The sequence below is a fragment of the Mobula hypostoma genome, chromosome 5, assembly GCF_963921235.1.
Source record: "Mobula hypostoma chromosome 5, sMobHyp1.1, whole genome shotgun sequence".
Classification (NCBI taxonomy): domain Eukaryota; kingdom Metazoa; phylum Chordata; class Chondrichthyes; order Myliobatiformes; family Myliobatidae; genus Mobula; species Mobula hypostoma.
In genome coordinates, this window is record NC_086101.1 from 140,431,570 (window position 1) to 140,448,583 (window position 17,014).

Genomic DNA, 17,014 nt, shown 5'->3' on the forward strand with positions numbered 1-17,014 from the left:
CGACTCCTGTTAATATTCAACAGCAAATCAGATTCTCAAACCCACTGACTCCTGTTAATACCCAACAGCAAATCAGATTCTAACTCACCATCTACTGTTAGTGTCCAAAAGTAAATCAGGTTCTGAAACCCACCAACTCCAGCTAATGTCCAACAACAAATCAGATTCTCAAACCCACCGTCTTCTGTTATTTTCCAAAAGGAAATCAGATTCTCAAACCCACCAAGTTTCAGTTGCAGGGACCCCTCCTGCAGTTTAATCACCTTGAAACACTCTTGATGCAGAGACTGGCTGACTGAATACAAGTCTGAGCATTTGACAGACATCTACCCTACTCTTGGAAACACAAAATACTCTGCAAATGCTGGAGTCAAAGCAACACTCACAACACGCTGAAGGAACTCAGCAGGTCGGGCAGCATCCGTGGAAACAAACAGTCAATGTTCCGGCCCAAAATGTTGACTGATCGTTTCCACGGATGCTGCCCGACCTGCTGAGTTCCTCCAGCGTGTTGTGAGTGTTGCCCTACTCTTGGATTAAGTGCCAAATTGCAATTCAGTTTGTGTGCACAATAAATCCAATCCAAATTATATCTGGTTCTAAAAGCACACCAAAACAGTGGACAGTGGACCAGAAACAATATCCACAAGACCCACACTTTTCATTGGAAAAAATGTCTCCAGTGACAGAGGAAGTACATCCACTTACTACCATCATTCTACAATACTGACATGGTTTATACATGCAAGGCCACATTCTGATGAAGTTAAGTATTTATTTTTATTCTGGCATCTTTCCCCTTCTTTTCCAGCCCCAATGAAGGGTCTTGGCCCGAAATGTCGACTGTTTATTCTCTTCCATAGAAGCTGCTTGACCTGCTGAGTTCCTCCAGCACTTTGTATGTGTTGCTCAAGATTTGCAGCATTCGCAGAATCTCTTGTGTTTATGGTAACTGTGCTGTCATTCATCAGCTTGTCACAGGTTGTCAGTTATCAAATAATCAAAAGAAGCAGACAGATTAGGCTGAAGACCTTAAAGTTGCATCTTGTAATAACTTTACACAACTTTAAGAGCCACCAAAGGATTTCATTACTGAACTCCCTTTGACTGGTAGAGAATGGAGCCAATCAGCCTAGACCCAACAAAAATAGAAAATGCCGGAAATACTCAGGTCACACAGCAAATCTGGAGGGGAAGCAGTCAATATTTCCAGGTATTGACCTAGAACAATGAGCAGCAATCGCAATTTTTGGCTTCAGTCTGAACCATGTGCAGTAGAATACACAATATAAAGAATCCTCGTGGATTCACCTAATAAGGGTTTATCAACTCAGTTTAGTGTTTAGTGGCTTAGTTTAAATTACATACCGTCATACTTGCTCTGAGCAAGGATGGTCACATCTTCGCCCTTCGGAATTTCTAAAAGATATAGAACAGCTTCTTCACGTACAATACTACGGAAATCCATGTAGTTTATCTGGTGGGATATACAAACAACTTAGTTATCACCCATTCATAAAATGGAGGTGAGCACCCTGCAGGGAAGCATTATTTTTATTTTTCTTCAGGAAAATAGGTTGCATCAAACAAAAATCAGAAGTAACCCTTTAACCATCTTCCACTCTGTGTTGGTGGAATTCTGTAACACTGAAGAGTCCATTCTGCCAAGTGCAAGACTATACACTCTCCAAGATCTCTCTGCTCTTCACAGTACTTTTCAGGTATTCAACCAATTCTTTCAAAAGTTCCTATTGGACTTGCTTTCACTACCTTTCCAGATCACAATTTGAAACATCCCTCTCAACTCCTCCTATAGCCAATTCCTTAAATCGCTACCCATCTGAATTGGCTACCCATCCTGGCCCCTCATCTCATGTACTTCATCTTTCCTATGACGTGACGATGGAATCAAAGCCATCATCACAAGGCTGGTGCCAAGACAAGTTCTACAATTCTAATGTTAAAACTCACACTAACACTTAAGCAATTTTCAAAGTTAAATCAAATCAGCATTTAACACAAAGCAACACACACAAAATGCTGAAGAAACTCAGGTCAGGCAGCATCTACGGAAATGAATAAACAGTCAACGTTTGGGGCCAAGATCCTTCTTTAGGACTGGAAAGGAAGCGGGAAGATGCGAGAATAAAAGTAAGTATTTAACCTACTTAATGAGTTCTAATCCAACAATTTATGCACAGTACCCTAGTGGTTAGCATAACGCTCTGCCGGTCCAGTGACCGGGTTTCAATTCCTGCCACTGTCTGTAAGGAGTTTGCACGTTCTCCCCGTGATCATGTGGGTTTTCTCTAGGTTCTCCAGTTCCCTTCCACAGGCTAAAGATATACTAATTGGCCATTGTAAATTGTCCCATGATTAGGCTAGGATTTAATCGGGGGTTACTAGGCAGCAAGGTTTGATATGGCATGTCAAATAAGTCCTTCTCGATCCACATCTGGTTAACTCTTCCATTATTTGGGGGGGAAAACAGATGGACATCTGTCAATGGATATGATAACAGCTTCAAACTACAAGACGCTATCAAGTTTGATGCTTGAATTACTTGGTAACATACTGGACTTTGCAACAACATGAACAGGGAATAAAATGAAAGAATACTGGGAGGAATCTTTTCCAGGCTCTACATGGAAATCGAAAGGATAACTTGGAAATAATGTGACACGTGAATCTCAAATCAAATCACCCATTCTCCATTGAAGTGTCAGTGCATCCAACTTCACTTCAACTAAACCAAAGGCAATTATTCTCAGACAACAGAGCCCCTCAGGTTAATTCTAAGTCTCTGTTCCCTCCTACCCCCCACACCAATTCCTAGTCAGTGTTCGTTAGGTGGGGCGGACAGCGTAGATATAATGTGGAAAGGATATCATAATTGATTGGGAGCATGCCATATTGAAGATGTTTTGAACCATTCTATCCCAGCCCTGCACCTGTAAATCTGAAACTGGAGTTTGTACAGAGGTGAGTCAATAAGTGAGGTGCCTCGAGGAGTTACCTTAAGCAGTTGATCTCCTTCCTCAAGCCCTTCATTCTCAGCTGGGCTACCTTCCTGCACTCCTGCCACAAAGATCCCCACATCGTTGCCACCAGCAAGTCGGAGGCCAACGCTATCACCTTTCTTGAACTGCACCATTTTTGTATCTGGGCTGTAGAAAACAGAATGTATTATTCATTAAAATATTTCATATTCCACTCTGAACAGCCTCGCCTTCCAAAGTTCAAAGTAAAATTTATTATCTGAGTACATATATGTCACCACATACAACCCTGAGATTCTTTTTCTGCAGGCATACTTAGCAAATCTATAAAACAGTAACTGTAAACAAGCTGCGAAAATGAAGATATAAATATATAGCAATAAATAACGAACATGAAATAACTATATAACATTCATCAATACCACAGAGTCCTAAATTGAGTCCTTAAATGAGCATAGTTATCCCCTTTTGCTCAGCAGCCTGATGGTTGAGGGGTAGTAACTGTGCTTGAACCTGGTGGTGCGATTCCTGGGGCACTTGTACCTTCTACCCGATGACGGCAGTGAGAAAAGAGCATGGTCTTTGTGGTAAGGATCTTTGATGATAAATGCTGCCTTTCTACGGCAACATTTCATGTAGATGTGCTCAACGGTTGGGAGGGTTTTACCCATGATTGCTGGGCTGAATCCAATATCTTTTGTAGGATTTTCTGGTCAAAGGCATTGGGGATCCTATACTGCGTGTAGTACAGCCAGTCAGGGATGGGGGGTGGGGAATGGAATTAGAATAATAAGAATAATTATATTTGGATCAAAGTAATGTTCCGCTCCTGCAATGTGAATGTTAATGCATTTTGTACCAAAACTTTGAAAAAAAGATTATCATTCCCTCTGGTTATCAAAAATAACAAATGGATTAATGAAGTTTTGTTCTGCAAGTGATATTTTTGGATCCCAGAACTAAGTTAATAAGATAAAGTGGACAAAGAATTAACATAATTCAATAGTGGAATAGACTCAACAGCCTGAATGACCTACCCTTGCTTTTATCAGAATCTATATTCATAAATTCCCCATTTAAATTGATACACATGGAACTGAGTCAATGGGAAAGCACTAGTCTGAACTAGAGCGCTCTCTTTCAAAGAGTTGGTGCAGTCAGAATGGGCCCAATGGCCTCCTGCACTGTAATATTTGGTTCTGGTGTTCAAACACAGTATAAACTGGGGCTAGTGTAAGTTTATTTAAGTGGGTGCTTAACAATTGGAACAGCATCAATGGACCAAAAGGTCAGTTTCCATGATGAACGACTTCATGACACTTCACTCTCCAGTTGCTCAAAGTGATTCTTTAAACTAATCAACTTCCAATGGCGTTGCTGCGGAACGTGTCTGTATGGCAATATTTATCTTAATGTCATTTAACAAAAACATTTTAAATAACCCCCACCATTCCATTTCCAAATGTTTGTCAAAACCAAAGTTATCCTTCAACTCAAAGGAATAACACAGCCATGGATATGGAATGCTTTCTATTCCAATTTAAACTGAAGCTTCTGTTCAATATCAACAAATTACAGTCGATCCAAGTCAAGGTTAAAAAGGGAATTGTTGCTATTCCTTTCATTAAGGTTTCAGAGAACATTTGGTCCTTTGACCCCATTCTGTTGTTCAATGAATGAGATCAGAGCTGATGTGACCTAACTATATACATTGTTTTTAAAATCCCAAATCCCTTTATACCTTTGTTATGCAGACATCAATCTCAGAATTACAACTAGCAATTTAGCTCACCCAATTGCAATTTGCCTTAACTTTCCAAACTGTCGCTGCAGTGTGCATCCTTTACAAGATGCACTGGCTTCTTCAAATAGTACTTCTCAGGCTACAACCTCAAATACTTAGAAAGACAAGGATAGCTGGCAATCAGAACACCACCAAATGCATAAAGCCATACAGGACATGGTAACAGCATCACTGTTGTTGGTTCAAGTTGTTGGAACCTTCTACCCAGTAGCCCTGTGGAAGTTACTTCACCACATGGACAACAACAGGTCAAGGTGTTAGATTATCAAAACCTAACCAATAAACACTGATCTTTCCACTGATGTCAACATCCTGTAAACAAGTTAAAAATTCACTACTGAAATGCCTGCTCTATTTTTTAAGTTATCCTGGCCAAAAACAAACAGTTCTTGTCCCTACATCGACCCTTTTGGGTATCCTGACTTACCCAAAGATCTCTTGATCTTCTGGACTTGGTTGAAGAAATTTCTTTGGAGCCGTTACTACTGGTTCTTCAATTTTGGAAACTGTAGAAAAACAAGAGAGAAAAATTGGGCAAAGCTGAGTTGGACTGAAGGGTATACTTTCTGTGATGTAGAGCTCGATCACTCTGAAGACATTACATAAATATTAGAAAACTATTTAAATGCTTCCAAGCTCTCAAAATGCTTTAAGAACTAACACATTTTTTTTAGACCTAGCTTATTAAAAGTTGTTAAAAGGAGCATCTTAGAGGAGAAGAAGATGGTGGCGCGACACAGTACGTGTGGCCTCTCTGGTGAATGATATCTGTAATCTGTCAAGTAGGGGACCGTGCACATTTCTGATTTGATGGAGACAGATGTGAGAGTACGGAGGAACATCTGGAGAAACTTCTGAAATGCCCGCTTCGCTGCCGCTGCTACTGTGTGGTAACCGGAATCTCCGGAGCAGAAGGCCCCGAATCCTCGACTTTGCTTGTTCCGGCAGCCGGGTTGAGGTCGAAGGCGCTTGGCAGAGGATGGCACTCGGGAGGCTGGTCAGAGGCTCGAAGTTTTCGGACGGATGGACTCGGTGTCGGTTGTGGTCGGCTGCTTCCAATGCATCGGCAGTTGTCGGTGCCTTGGAGGTTTATGGCAGGGAGCTTCTCCCTTTTGCTGCCTGCTCTCGGGGACTCAGGAGTCGATCGGGACTTGAGACTTTTTTTTTTAAACTGTGCCCATGGTCTGTTCTTTATCAAATTATGGTATTGTTTTGCACTGCTGTAACTATATGTTATAATTATGTGGTTCTGTCAGTGTTAGTCTTTGGTTTGTCCTGTTTTCTGTGATATCACTCTGGAGGAACATTGTATCATTTCTTAATGCATGTATGCATTTCTAAATGACAATAAAAGAGGACTGAGTGTTCTCATAATCTGAAAAAAAGGTGCAGGGAAGGTATTGGAGTGTAGATTTGAAGATAATGGATAGAATGGACAGGGGAGACATGGGGCAAATGTATCCTCTATCAGCATACAAGAAGATTTTACAAATTGCAGTTCAATTAAATATATTTATAGCCAAGCAGATAAGACTTGTTAAGAAATTGGCACAAGAGTTTCCAGAGAACTGTTGTGCTCTTCAAAATTGAGACCATTTAATTACTACCCAAAAGGAAGATACGAGACATCTATATATATCTCACTCTCTCTCACATCACTTCACTGGTGCACATCTGGATTTTTAGGGATTAAACTCCGGAGGGGAACTTGGATCAGAAACCTTTTGCCTTCAAGGTTAGAGTACTACCCACAGACTGAAACCCAATAAAGTAAATGCCAAAGCCTGTGAATAGGATTCTCCAACACAAGCAAAAAAAGGTAGAAATAACTCTATGATTTCAGGATAGACAGGTAAAGTTGGCAAACAGGTAAAATCCAAGAAAAGCATCTTTATTGTTTTGCATTTTATATGATATTACGCAGAAAAAGACATTCTTATCAGTCCATCACATTTCCAAAATACAAATGCAACATGTTATTCAACCCATAGTGCCTGTACTGGCTTCTGAAGCTGCCTTTCTATGACATTTAATCAATTCCCTTCTTGAAGAGTTATTTATCTTCTTCCACTACCCAAATAGTACATCCAAAAACACTAAAAATTCTCATTTCTTCAACATTCTTTAACTTAATCCTCTTCTTAATTCGCTGTTTACTGAACTTCCTGCCAACTCAGTTTTCCATTGACTTTTATCAATAGTTTTCTTAAATTTGATCAATTCTTGTTATATTCCTCCCCACTCAAGGAGGATAATTTTAATCTTATCTGGTCTCTCCCATGTAAGAGAATTTCATTGTTCAAAAGAATATTCAAAGTTTGTAAACACTAGCCGTATTTTGGGGTAACAAAGCAAAAAAATAAAAATAAAAATAAACTAATTATTTTAAGAACTAACTATTTGAAGGAACATTGCAGACAGCATTTCCAACTAGTTTCTCTCCAAGAAAAGGGAAATCAACTTACCTCTGTAATCCTCCTCTGTCCTATCTTCCTTCTCATAGTCAATAGCAGTGGGCAGGTCAGACTTTGTTGCAAATGGAGTTGGCATGGCTCCCATTCTCGCCAGTCTGCTGGAGGGCTCCTCTTTGGAACTGTGCAAAAAGAAAATTTCCAATTATGACCTTCAATTATAAATGAGAGATTTGGTAGAATGCAAGAAAGAAACAAATGAATTTGCTTCACACCTCTCAAATCAACATTCCTTCACAGCCAATTATTCTCCAGTCTTGTTTTAATTCAATCATTCGACAGGATGTTGCAGATTGATAATTTAATCCATCTGCACCAACGCAGACAAAGAAGTGCTTGTGAACCGTCTTCTAGAAGTGCTGCAAGTCCTTCTTGGGAAGCTGCTTCCTCAGTGTCCTTGGATAGGGAGTTCCGGGTTTTAAACCCTGAATAAAAGGAAGATGATGCACTTCCATTCAAAGATGGAGTGTGCTTTGAAGGGGAACCTGCAAGTGGTGGTGTTTTCATGCACATGTTGCTCTCCCCTTCCTTAGAAGGTACACACCACAGATCTGGAGAAGGTGCTGTTGGAAAACCCCAGAGGAAACCGCTGTGTGTTTTGCAGATGGTACACACCAATGCCACAGTGCACTGCTTCAAGGCCGCCACCATCGTCCCCGTGCCGAAGAAGTCTTCAGTGTCCTTTCTCAACGACTACCGTCCCGTTGCACCCACATCCATTATGAAGTGTTTCGAGGGGCTCGTCATGAGGCACATCAAGACCCTGCTGCCCCCCTCACTGGACCCCCCACAGTTCGTGTATCGTCCCAACCGCTCAACAGACAACGCCATCGCCAGCACCCTCCACCTGGCCCTCACCCACCTGGACAAAAAAGACACGTACGTTCGAATGCTGTTCATAGACTTCAGTTCAGCATTCAACACAATCATTCCTCAGCACCTGACTGGAAAGCTGAAACTGCTGGGCCTGAACACCTCCCTCTGCAACTAGATCCTAGACTTCCTGACTGGGAGACCTCAGTCAGTCTGGATCGGGAACAGCATCAACACCATCACACTGAGCACGGGGGCCCCCCAGGGCTGTGTGCTCAATCCACTACTGTTCACTCTGCTGACCCACGACTGTGCTGCAACACACAGCTCGAACCACATCATCAAGTTCGCTGATGACACAACTGTGGTGGGTCTCATCAACAAGAACGACGAGGCAGCATACAGAGAGGAGGTATAGCGGCTAACGGACTGGTGCAGAGCCAACAACCTGTCTCTGAATGTAAACAAAAGAGATGGTTGTTGACTTCAGGAGGACATGGAGCGACCACTCTCCGCTGAACATCGGCAGCTCCCCTGTTGAGATCGTTAACAGCACCAAATTTCTTGGTGTTCACCTGGCGGAGAACCTCACCTGGTTCCTCAACACCAGCTCCATAGCAAAGAAAGCACAGCAGCATCTTTCTGCGAAGACTGAGAGAAGTCCATCTCCCACTGCCCCCCCCCATCCTCAGCACATTCTACAGATGATGTATCGACAGCATCCTGAGCAGCTGCATCATTGCCTGGTTTAAGAATTGCACCGTCTCAGTTCACATGACCCTGCAGCGGATAGTGAGGTCAGCTGAGAAGATCATCAGGGTCTCTCTTCCCACCATCACAGACATTTACACCACACGCTGCATCCGCAAAGCTAACAGCATTGTGAAGGACCCCACACACCCCTTAGACAAACTCTTCTCCCTCCTGCCATCCAGCAAAAGGTACCGAAGCATTCAGGCTCTCACGATCAAACTGTGCAACGGTTTCTTCCCCCAAGCCGTCAGACTCCTTAATACCCAGAGACTAGACTGACATCTACGTCATTTATTATTATATTGTAATTTGTCCTCTACTGTGCCTATTGTCTTGTTTATTATTTATTGTAATCCCCTGCACTGTTTTGTGCACTTTATGTAGTCCTGTCTAGGTCTGTAGTCTAGTGTAGTTTTTGTGTTGTCTCACATAGTCTAGTGTAGCTTTTTGTTGTTTCATGTAGCACCATGGTCCTGGAGGAACATTGTTTCATTTTTAACTGTGTACTGTACCAGCAGTTTATGGTCAAAATGACAATAAAAAGTGACTTGACTTGACTTGACTTGATGGAGGGAGTGGATGACTAGGTTGGCATATAGGCTGCCAATCACATGGCCAGTTTAACTTGACTGGTAGAGATTTTCTTTACGTGCAGCTGCTATGATTATGTTGATTAGTAGATAACAGAAAATAAGATTAAAGTTGAGACAAAAGAGGCAAAGAATTTTTTTGGCAGAGGAAAGATCCTATTTGAGTTGGAAGAGAATTCCTGGAAGAGGAAGTGAATTAAAGCACTATGGAACAAAAACTATGGATATTAGAAGTCTCCAATTATTAACTTAGCAAAGGCTGGAAGCACTGAGCTTGTAATCAAGCCCAACAGACAGAAATACTATTGGTATGAGAAGTACAAATTGAGAACACCCAAATCAAGAGAACAGGGTTATTCTCTGGAATAAGGTGGTTTAAAGCCATTTCACTAGGTCAACTATACAGTAGTGATAGGGAAAGGTTGACTAGGTTAGGTCTTTGTTCCCTAAAATGTAGAAGATTGAGGGGAGATTTGATAGAGGTATACAACATATTGAAGATACAGATCGGGTAAATGCAATCAGGCTTTTTCCACTGAGGTTGGATGGGACTACAACTCGAGGTCATGGGTCAAGGGTGAAAGGTGAAATGTTTAAGGGGAACATGAGAGGAATCTTCTTCATAAGGGTGGTGCGAGTGTAGAACGAGCTGACAAGGCAAACGGTGGATGCGGGGTCGATTTCAACATTTAAGAAAAATTTGGAGAGGTACATGATGGGAGAGCTATGGTCTGGTTGCAGTCTATGGGACTAGGCTGATTATTCAATGTGGACTAGATGAGGCAAAGGGCCTGATTCTGTGGTGTAGTGTTATATGACTCTTTATAATTAGAAAGGAGTTTGTTAGGGTAGGAGATAGGCTTTCCTTTCTGAGGTAGAACAATGCATGGCATCACAAATACAAGATAATCACTAATACATTCAATGGTAAATTCAGGAGAAATGTCTTTATTCAGAGAATGGTGAGGATGTGAAAACTCACTCCCATAGCACAAATGCATTCAAGAGCAAACTGCAAACACAAAAAGGAACAGAAGGAAATGCTGAGAAAATTAGGAACATTGGAACAGGAGGTTACAGGTCACACCACTAAGCCCATTGCTCCATACCACAAACTCATAGCTTATCTGCAGCCCAAAAGAACATACAAGGGGGAGTGGAAGATGACTTGCACAGCATAAACAACAGTGTTGGCCAGGTAGAGTGTATGGCCTAAACTGACACTATAGATTCAATATCCTAGTAAATGAGGCCTATTGCCCAACTGATAGCTCACAGTCCCTGTTATCTAAGTTTACCTACTATAGCTCAAAGCCAATCTTGACAGTTCCTGGAACTGAGCACAAGGCCACGAAAGACCTCAAATAAAACTAATTGGGTTAGAGTATTGCACTGTATCAAATCCCACCTGTCCAAACAAAGCCCTCAAGCTTTTCAGTGACGGGGAAACCCTGCCACAGCTCCACAGCTTTGCTATTTGTCAAATTTGTCAAGCTCCCGCTCCACCCCCGCCTCCAAGATTTCCAGATGCCCCAAGCTCAAAAATTTATCTATACAAAATTGCCAAGTTGTTGATAACAAGTCAGCTTATCTGCAAAAGACTTCATATTGTCTTTCATCAGCACTCAAATAAATAGGTCAAACACATTCAAATATCCAACAGGAGAGATTCAGGGAGATTTCCGAGTGTAAACACTGAGCCAAAACACAAGAAACTCTGCAGATGCTGGAAACTTGAGTTACACACACAAAATGTTGAAGTATCTCTACAAGCCAGGCAACATCTATGGAGGAGAATAAACCATTGACGCTTTGGGCTGAAACCTTCTGTAAGTCTGGAAAAGGGGGCAGATGAGGGGGAGGAGCAGGAGTAAAAACGGGCAGCAAATAGATGAGTGGGCATATTAAGAAAATGGGAGGGGTAGGTTGAAGAGGTAAAGGGCTGAAGAATAAGGGAATCTAATTAGAGAGAGGAACACGAAAGGAAGGGAAAGAAGAGAGGAACCAGAAAGATGTCAAGGGCAGGTAAAGAGAAGAGAATGAGTGAGGGTCACCAAAATGGGAAATGGGGCATATTTGTTGAGCACCCTCGCCCTGTCCACCACAAAAGCCAAGATACCCCATTGGTTACCTATTTCAATTCAATTTCTTATTCCCATACTGACATATCTGTCTATGGCCTCCTCTACTGCCATGTGGCCAAACTCTGTTTGAGGGAGCAACACCGCATATTTTGTCTGGATACCCTCTATCTGACGGTATGAACATAGATACACCTAAACTGCAATAATTACTTCCTCCTCCTCACTTTTTTTTCCACTCCCCATACTGGTTACCATTTCACCCCTTCTCAACTCACCTGCCCATTACCTCCCTTGGGTTCCCCTCTTCCTTCCTTTTGTTCAATGATCCACTGTCCTATCCTATCCGAATACTACTTCTTCAGACTCAGATATCTCTGATCTGGCCATCAGAAGATTGCAGACCTCATGATTCATCAAGAGCTTCTGGTTGGGGAAGACTGAATGATTTTGTGAGGACACACTCATCTTATAAAGTACAAGTACTTGACAACCAGTATTTTCATTCAGATCCACAGATGAGCCCTTGAACCCAACCCAGTCCACTGACTTGAAGCAACCCTGTCATTGCTCCGTGACCACCTTTGTTCTAATCTTTGGAGCTTTGCTCTTTAGCCTCTGCCTGTATGCAGGTCGAAGGGCATCCAACTATTCAGATTATGAAATGCAGTCTGGGCATGGAAGAGTAGGCATTCCTTATCTTAGTAAGAGGCTGGTTTGGTGCGTTGGGACCTCTGGAGTGGCAGGTTATATGCTGATGGTAATTGGGCAGATTTTTCTTCAAACGAGCCTGGTTGAAGTCCCCCGATTATGATATGAAATGCAAGAGGATGGACGTATTGTTTGGAGGTGGCATCATGCTAGTCGAGACCACCAGTGGTATGCAAACTCCGGTGAAGATTACAAATGAGAACTCCCTAGGTAAATAGAATGGACGGCAGTCTATTGTTAGGTGTTCAAAGTTGGGTGAGCACAAGTTCAATAAAACCACCACATTTCAGCATCACTAAGAGTTTATCATGAAACTCACACCTCCACCTTTTGTCTTTTTCAAACCAGCAGCTTGGTCCATCCTGTAAGTCGAGAAGCCTTCGGGGCTGATCACCATATATGGCACACTGGGAGTAAGCCATGTCTCGGTTAAACATAGAATGCAACAATCTCCCATTTTCTTTTGATACAGCAATCTTGTCCTCACACCCTCAATTTTGTTCTCCAGCGACTGTACATTTGCTAAGATGCTGGGTAGAGGAGGTCTCATTCCTCTGCGTTTTAGCCTGGCTCGGAGATCTCCAATCTCCCCACCTTCCCCTCCCTCCCCCGCAATGCCTGTCTTCCTTCTGTCCATGGCTATGAATCCTCATTCACTTAAGGTGTCCTAGCTGTATGCTTGAGAGTCAAGTCCTCAAGAGTCCTTCAAAGATTGTAAAGTCTGAAGTTCATCAAGTCAATTTAAAAGTACGTTGCTTAAAGGGAAAATACATGTTGCAGAATGGAGTGAGGGTAATTCAAAAGGCATATTTATAAGTATTGTACATAGCCCACAGAATGTCAGCATCTTGATTCAAAATATTCTTACTTCACTCCCACCAACCTACCCCCTCTGCTGAGCTCCTCCGGAACTTCATGTGCTACTAAACAGTGAGACTGTGCAGACTGGAACTTCTGCAATCAAACAACTTGTCAACCCTTCTGTGGTTAGAGGCTGCCAGTTCAGCCCTAGATTGCCAGCAGACCCAGCAGAATAGAAGGATGAAAAGAGCTAAATACTTGGCTATTGGAAATGTACCGAGTCTCAAGTCATCCATCAGGATACATTGAACCTAGTTTGTGCAAGAAGAAAAAAAGATTTTGGCTTTTATTATGTCTACAACGAAAGAGCTTCAGATACCCCTCCAAACAGAAAGGCAGAAAAAGCCAAGAAATTTGCAGAACAGAAGCCTACATAGTGGAGCATAACAATTTCCACCTCACTCACTGTCATGATGAGCAATGGCTAAGAAAACAGGCAGTGTGGCAATAGAACAGGAAAAATATATACTGTAGCAAGTTAAGGGAGAATGATTAAGGGAGAAGGGATCGAAAGGCAGGAAAAGAAGAAAGAAAATATCAAAACAAAGGCAAACAAAAGAGGAGGGAATGAAAGGGATAAGAAAAACAGAATCTTAAGGTTTTAGAAAAAGAAAATGTTGTGGTTTGGGCTCATTCTCAACTATGCCAAAAGAATGTTTACTCAGCAGTGCTAGAGAAAGTTCAGCATCTCTCTGCTTTGTGCAGCAAGAATCAATAAAGCGGAGAGGCAGCAAAGTTAAAAAAAACACATTTAGTACTTGTCAAAATAGAAAATGCTGGAAATGTTCACCAAGTCAGGTTGCATTTGTGAACAGAGAAATAATTACTGACAAAAGGTTAGAAAACAGACATATTTAAAGTTGTGAAGAAAGGGTATGGGTGAAGAGAAGGAAAGGAACGATTAAAAGATATATTGAGATGTTTACTTCACCCTTTTCTGCTTTTTCTTGCAGCTTAAAATACATCTGATTTCTAACTTTGCCCAGTTGTGATGAAATGTCATTGACCTGAAACATTAACTGTTTTTTCCCGTCACAGAAGCCAGCCAACCTGCTGAGTACTTTAAGCACTTCCAGTTTTTACTTCAAATTTTCAACACCTGCAGCTTTTTTCCTGGTGTGTTGTTTTATATATTAGACCCTTCAGATTATTGATGATCAGAATACAAAACAATAAAGACTTTCAGAGGGCAGAGGCACCAGCAAAAATCTGTGTAGCTTCTTACATGTAACTAGACATCAAGAAACCTTACAGGAGAAAATATTAAACCAAAAAAGAGATCCGGAACAATGCAAGGAGATACGAGGATAGATGACCAGGTGATTAATCGAAGCCATATGGAACGTGTTAGAAAGAGAGAAAGGTAGAATGATCATGGAGAAAAGATCACAAAGAATTCCAGACCCCGGGATCTGATAGCCAGAGACATGGCCCCCAATGACAGGGTAATCAAATGCAGGAATAAAGGGGCCTGAATGGGAAATAGGTAATCAGGACAGAGCACATTGCAAAGATGGAGGGGCCAGATATTAACAGAGCTGGGACTCTGAACTTGAACTGTTGGCAATATGGGAATGCAGGGCGAACACGTCTTCATGAGGGTTCAGACAGCAGTTCTGGTTTAAGAGAGTAGAATGATGGGAGGCTGGCCACAGTAGAGCATTAGAACAGTCGCATCTCGAGGTAACAAATGCATGGATGAAGGTTGCAGCACAGATGATCTGAAGCAGGAATGAAGGTAGCCAGCGCTACAGAGACAAAGAGGCACTTAGAGATGCTGGGGAAAATGTGGTCCACAGCTTTCCTAAGGATGGCCCTACAGAGGCTAGAGCAGATTGCGCCAGATGACATTTAAACAGCACCGGTTTTACAACTGCACAAATAACTTGCTCTGATTTTGATGCCAGATTACTTATCAGTAGAATATGCAAATATCTCATTAACATCACTGGGAAACCTGGAATGCGGGTGAACGGGACAAACAGTTACGTACTTCCAATGCAGAACAGCTAGTGAATAGTGTCCAAACTGGGACACTATTACCAGTTACACTGGGCAAAAGAAATAAGCTGAATAGAGATGGAAGCAAGGAGCTAAAAAGTTCAAAGGAAGTCACTTGAAATTATTTTCAATCTGCAATAACTAAAAGCAGAAGTAATAAGAGTCCACACAAGTTTATTTTCAGTGGCAAACACTGTTTGAAAGTAACCAATAATGGTTAGACTGGCATTCTACTGGTATGAACAACCTCCAACCTTGGGCATGATTGTTTAACTCTTAAATAGGGCATGGATCCAGGAAATTCATGGGATTGGGCAGCTGGTCAGCAATATTTTATATTTTCTACTGCTCACTGAGGAACAGAACATCTCAAACCACAATGTCTTGACATGGTACTTTATAACACAGGTCCTAGACTGCAGCACAACTTACAGCATCACCTGTGGCTTTATCACATAAAAGGTGGTTCTGCAGTGGTGAGATGTATTGGTCTGTTAGAGCAAGTGCCCCCCCTCCCCAACATTTGACATCAGAATATTCCATGAATCAAGAGCATCTCTCTGATAATTCCTCAACTGCTTTCCCCATTGATTAAAACTGGCAACTTATCCCACTGCTTTGCGAAAGCTTGCTGTGGATAAATTAACTGATGCACTTTGTACAACAGGGAAAATATCTGAATGATACCTTACTGCCTGTACACAGAGGCTGCATCCCAAGGTTCTGCAGAAGTTACTGAAAACTGTCACCCAGAAGTAAAAACTCGACTGAAATATCGCTTTAAATCCAGGTTTAAAAATATCGATACACGTAAGGTCTCAGACAAACCAAACAGTTTAATGAACATAATCCAGATATCTGCAGCCGAAATAACTGATTCATTTCAAAGACCTTGCCACTCTAAAGGAGAATTGAGGGGAAACTCCTTTTGCCAGACTGTCTTGAGAAAGTTTGGAGTGAATTGTAGAACTGCATTACGCTGGCAGGCCAGTTAACTCTACTCCACATAATGTTGATTCATAATAGTGCTCTTGGTCCCGAAGAGTGAACACACATGGGGCAAGAAACTCACTGCATTTGAACGGAGATGCTTAATCCCTTTGTGCACTGCTATGTTAATCTCTTATCCTTCCTGCTGCTTGCTTCAAAGTTCAAAGAAAATTTTATTATCAAAGTACATTTATGCCACCACTTACAAGCCTAGGACTCTTTTTCCTGCGGGCATACTCGACAAATCTATAGAATAGTAACTATAATAGGAGCAATGAAAGATTAAGTAGAGCATAGAAGATACTTGTTCGGGGCAGATAGCCTCTTTAACTCATATGTTTTGGTCTTGCCCTACTTTGGAAACTTTTTGGAGAGATATTTTCAATATTATTTCTAAGGTATTAAATATAGATATCTCTCCTCACCCTATTACTGCTATCTTTGGACTACCTAAAATTTCTAGTAATCTTTCCCCTTCAGCCCGTAGAATGATTGCATTTCTTACTTTAATGGCGAAAAGATGTATTTTACAACATTGGAAAGAGCTTAATGCTCCAACTACCTTTTTTTGGTTTTCTCAGACGATTTTATGTTTGAATCTGGAGAAAATTAGAAGTAACCTTTATGATTCTTCATTTAAATTTGAACAGATTTGGGGACCTTTTATTCGATATTTTCATTTAATGTAATATTTACCCTTCTTGTTTTTTTTTCACTGTTTTAATGGAGGTCGGGATTGAGGACGTGATTTTAAGTTTAACTCTGTTTGGTTTCAAGTTAGCCCATTGCTTTGCTTTGCTTTTAGTTAGTTGCACGGTGGGTTTTTTTTTGGGGGGTTTTTTTTTCTTTTTTTCCATTGATATATATAAAATCTAGTATACTATTATGTTATTTTGGTTTCTTATGCTTAAATTACATTGTTTGTAGTATTTTCTTTTTG

General features: G+C 41.4%; 1 protein-coding gene across 5 annotated transcripts in view; it reads right to left on the reverse strand.

The window, feature by feature from the left end:
- Positions 1 to 17,014, reverse strand: part of tjp2a (tight junction protein 2a (zona occludens 2)) — a 160,577-nt gene that overhangs the window by 34,942 nt on the left and 108,621 nt on the right. For all 5 annotated transcript variants that reach the window (XM_063049073.1, XM_063049072.1, XM_063049071.1 and 2 more), the window contains exons 9-12: positions 7,269 to 7,396; positions 5,231 to 5,309; positions 3,017 to 3,167; positions 1,369 to 1,477 (exon numbers count right to left, since the gene is read on the reverse strand). In XM_063049073.1, the coding sequence (XP_062905143.1) occupies positions 1,369 to 1,477; positions 3,017 to 3,167; positions 5,231 to 5,309; positions 7,269 to 7,396 (467 nt within the window). The remainder of the gene's footprint in view (positions 1 to 1,368; positions 1,478 to 3,016; positions 3,168 to 5,230; positions 5,310 to 7,268; positions 7,397 to 17,014) is intronic.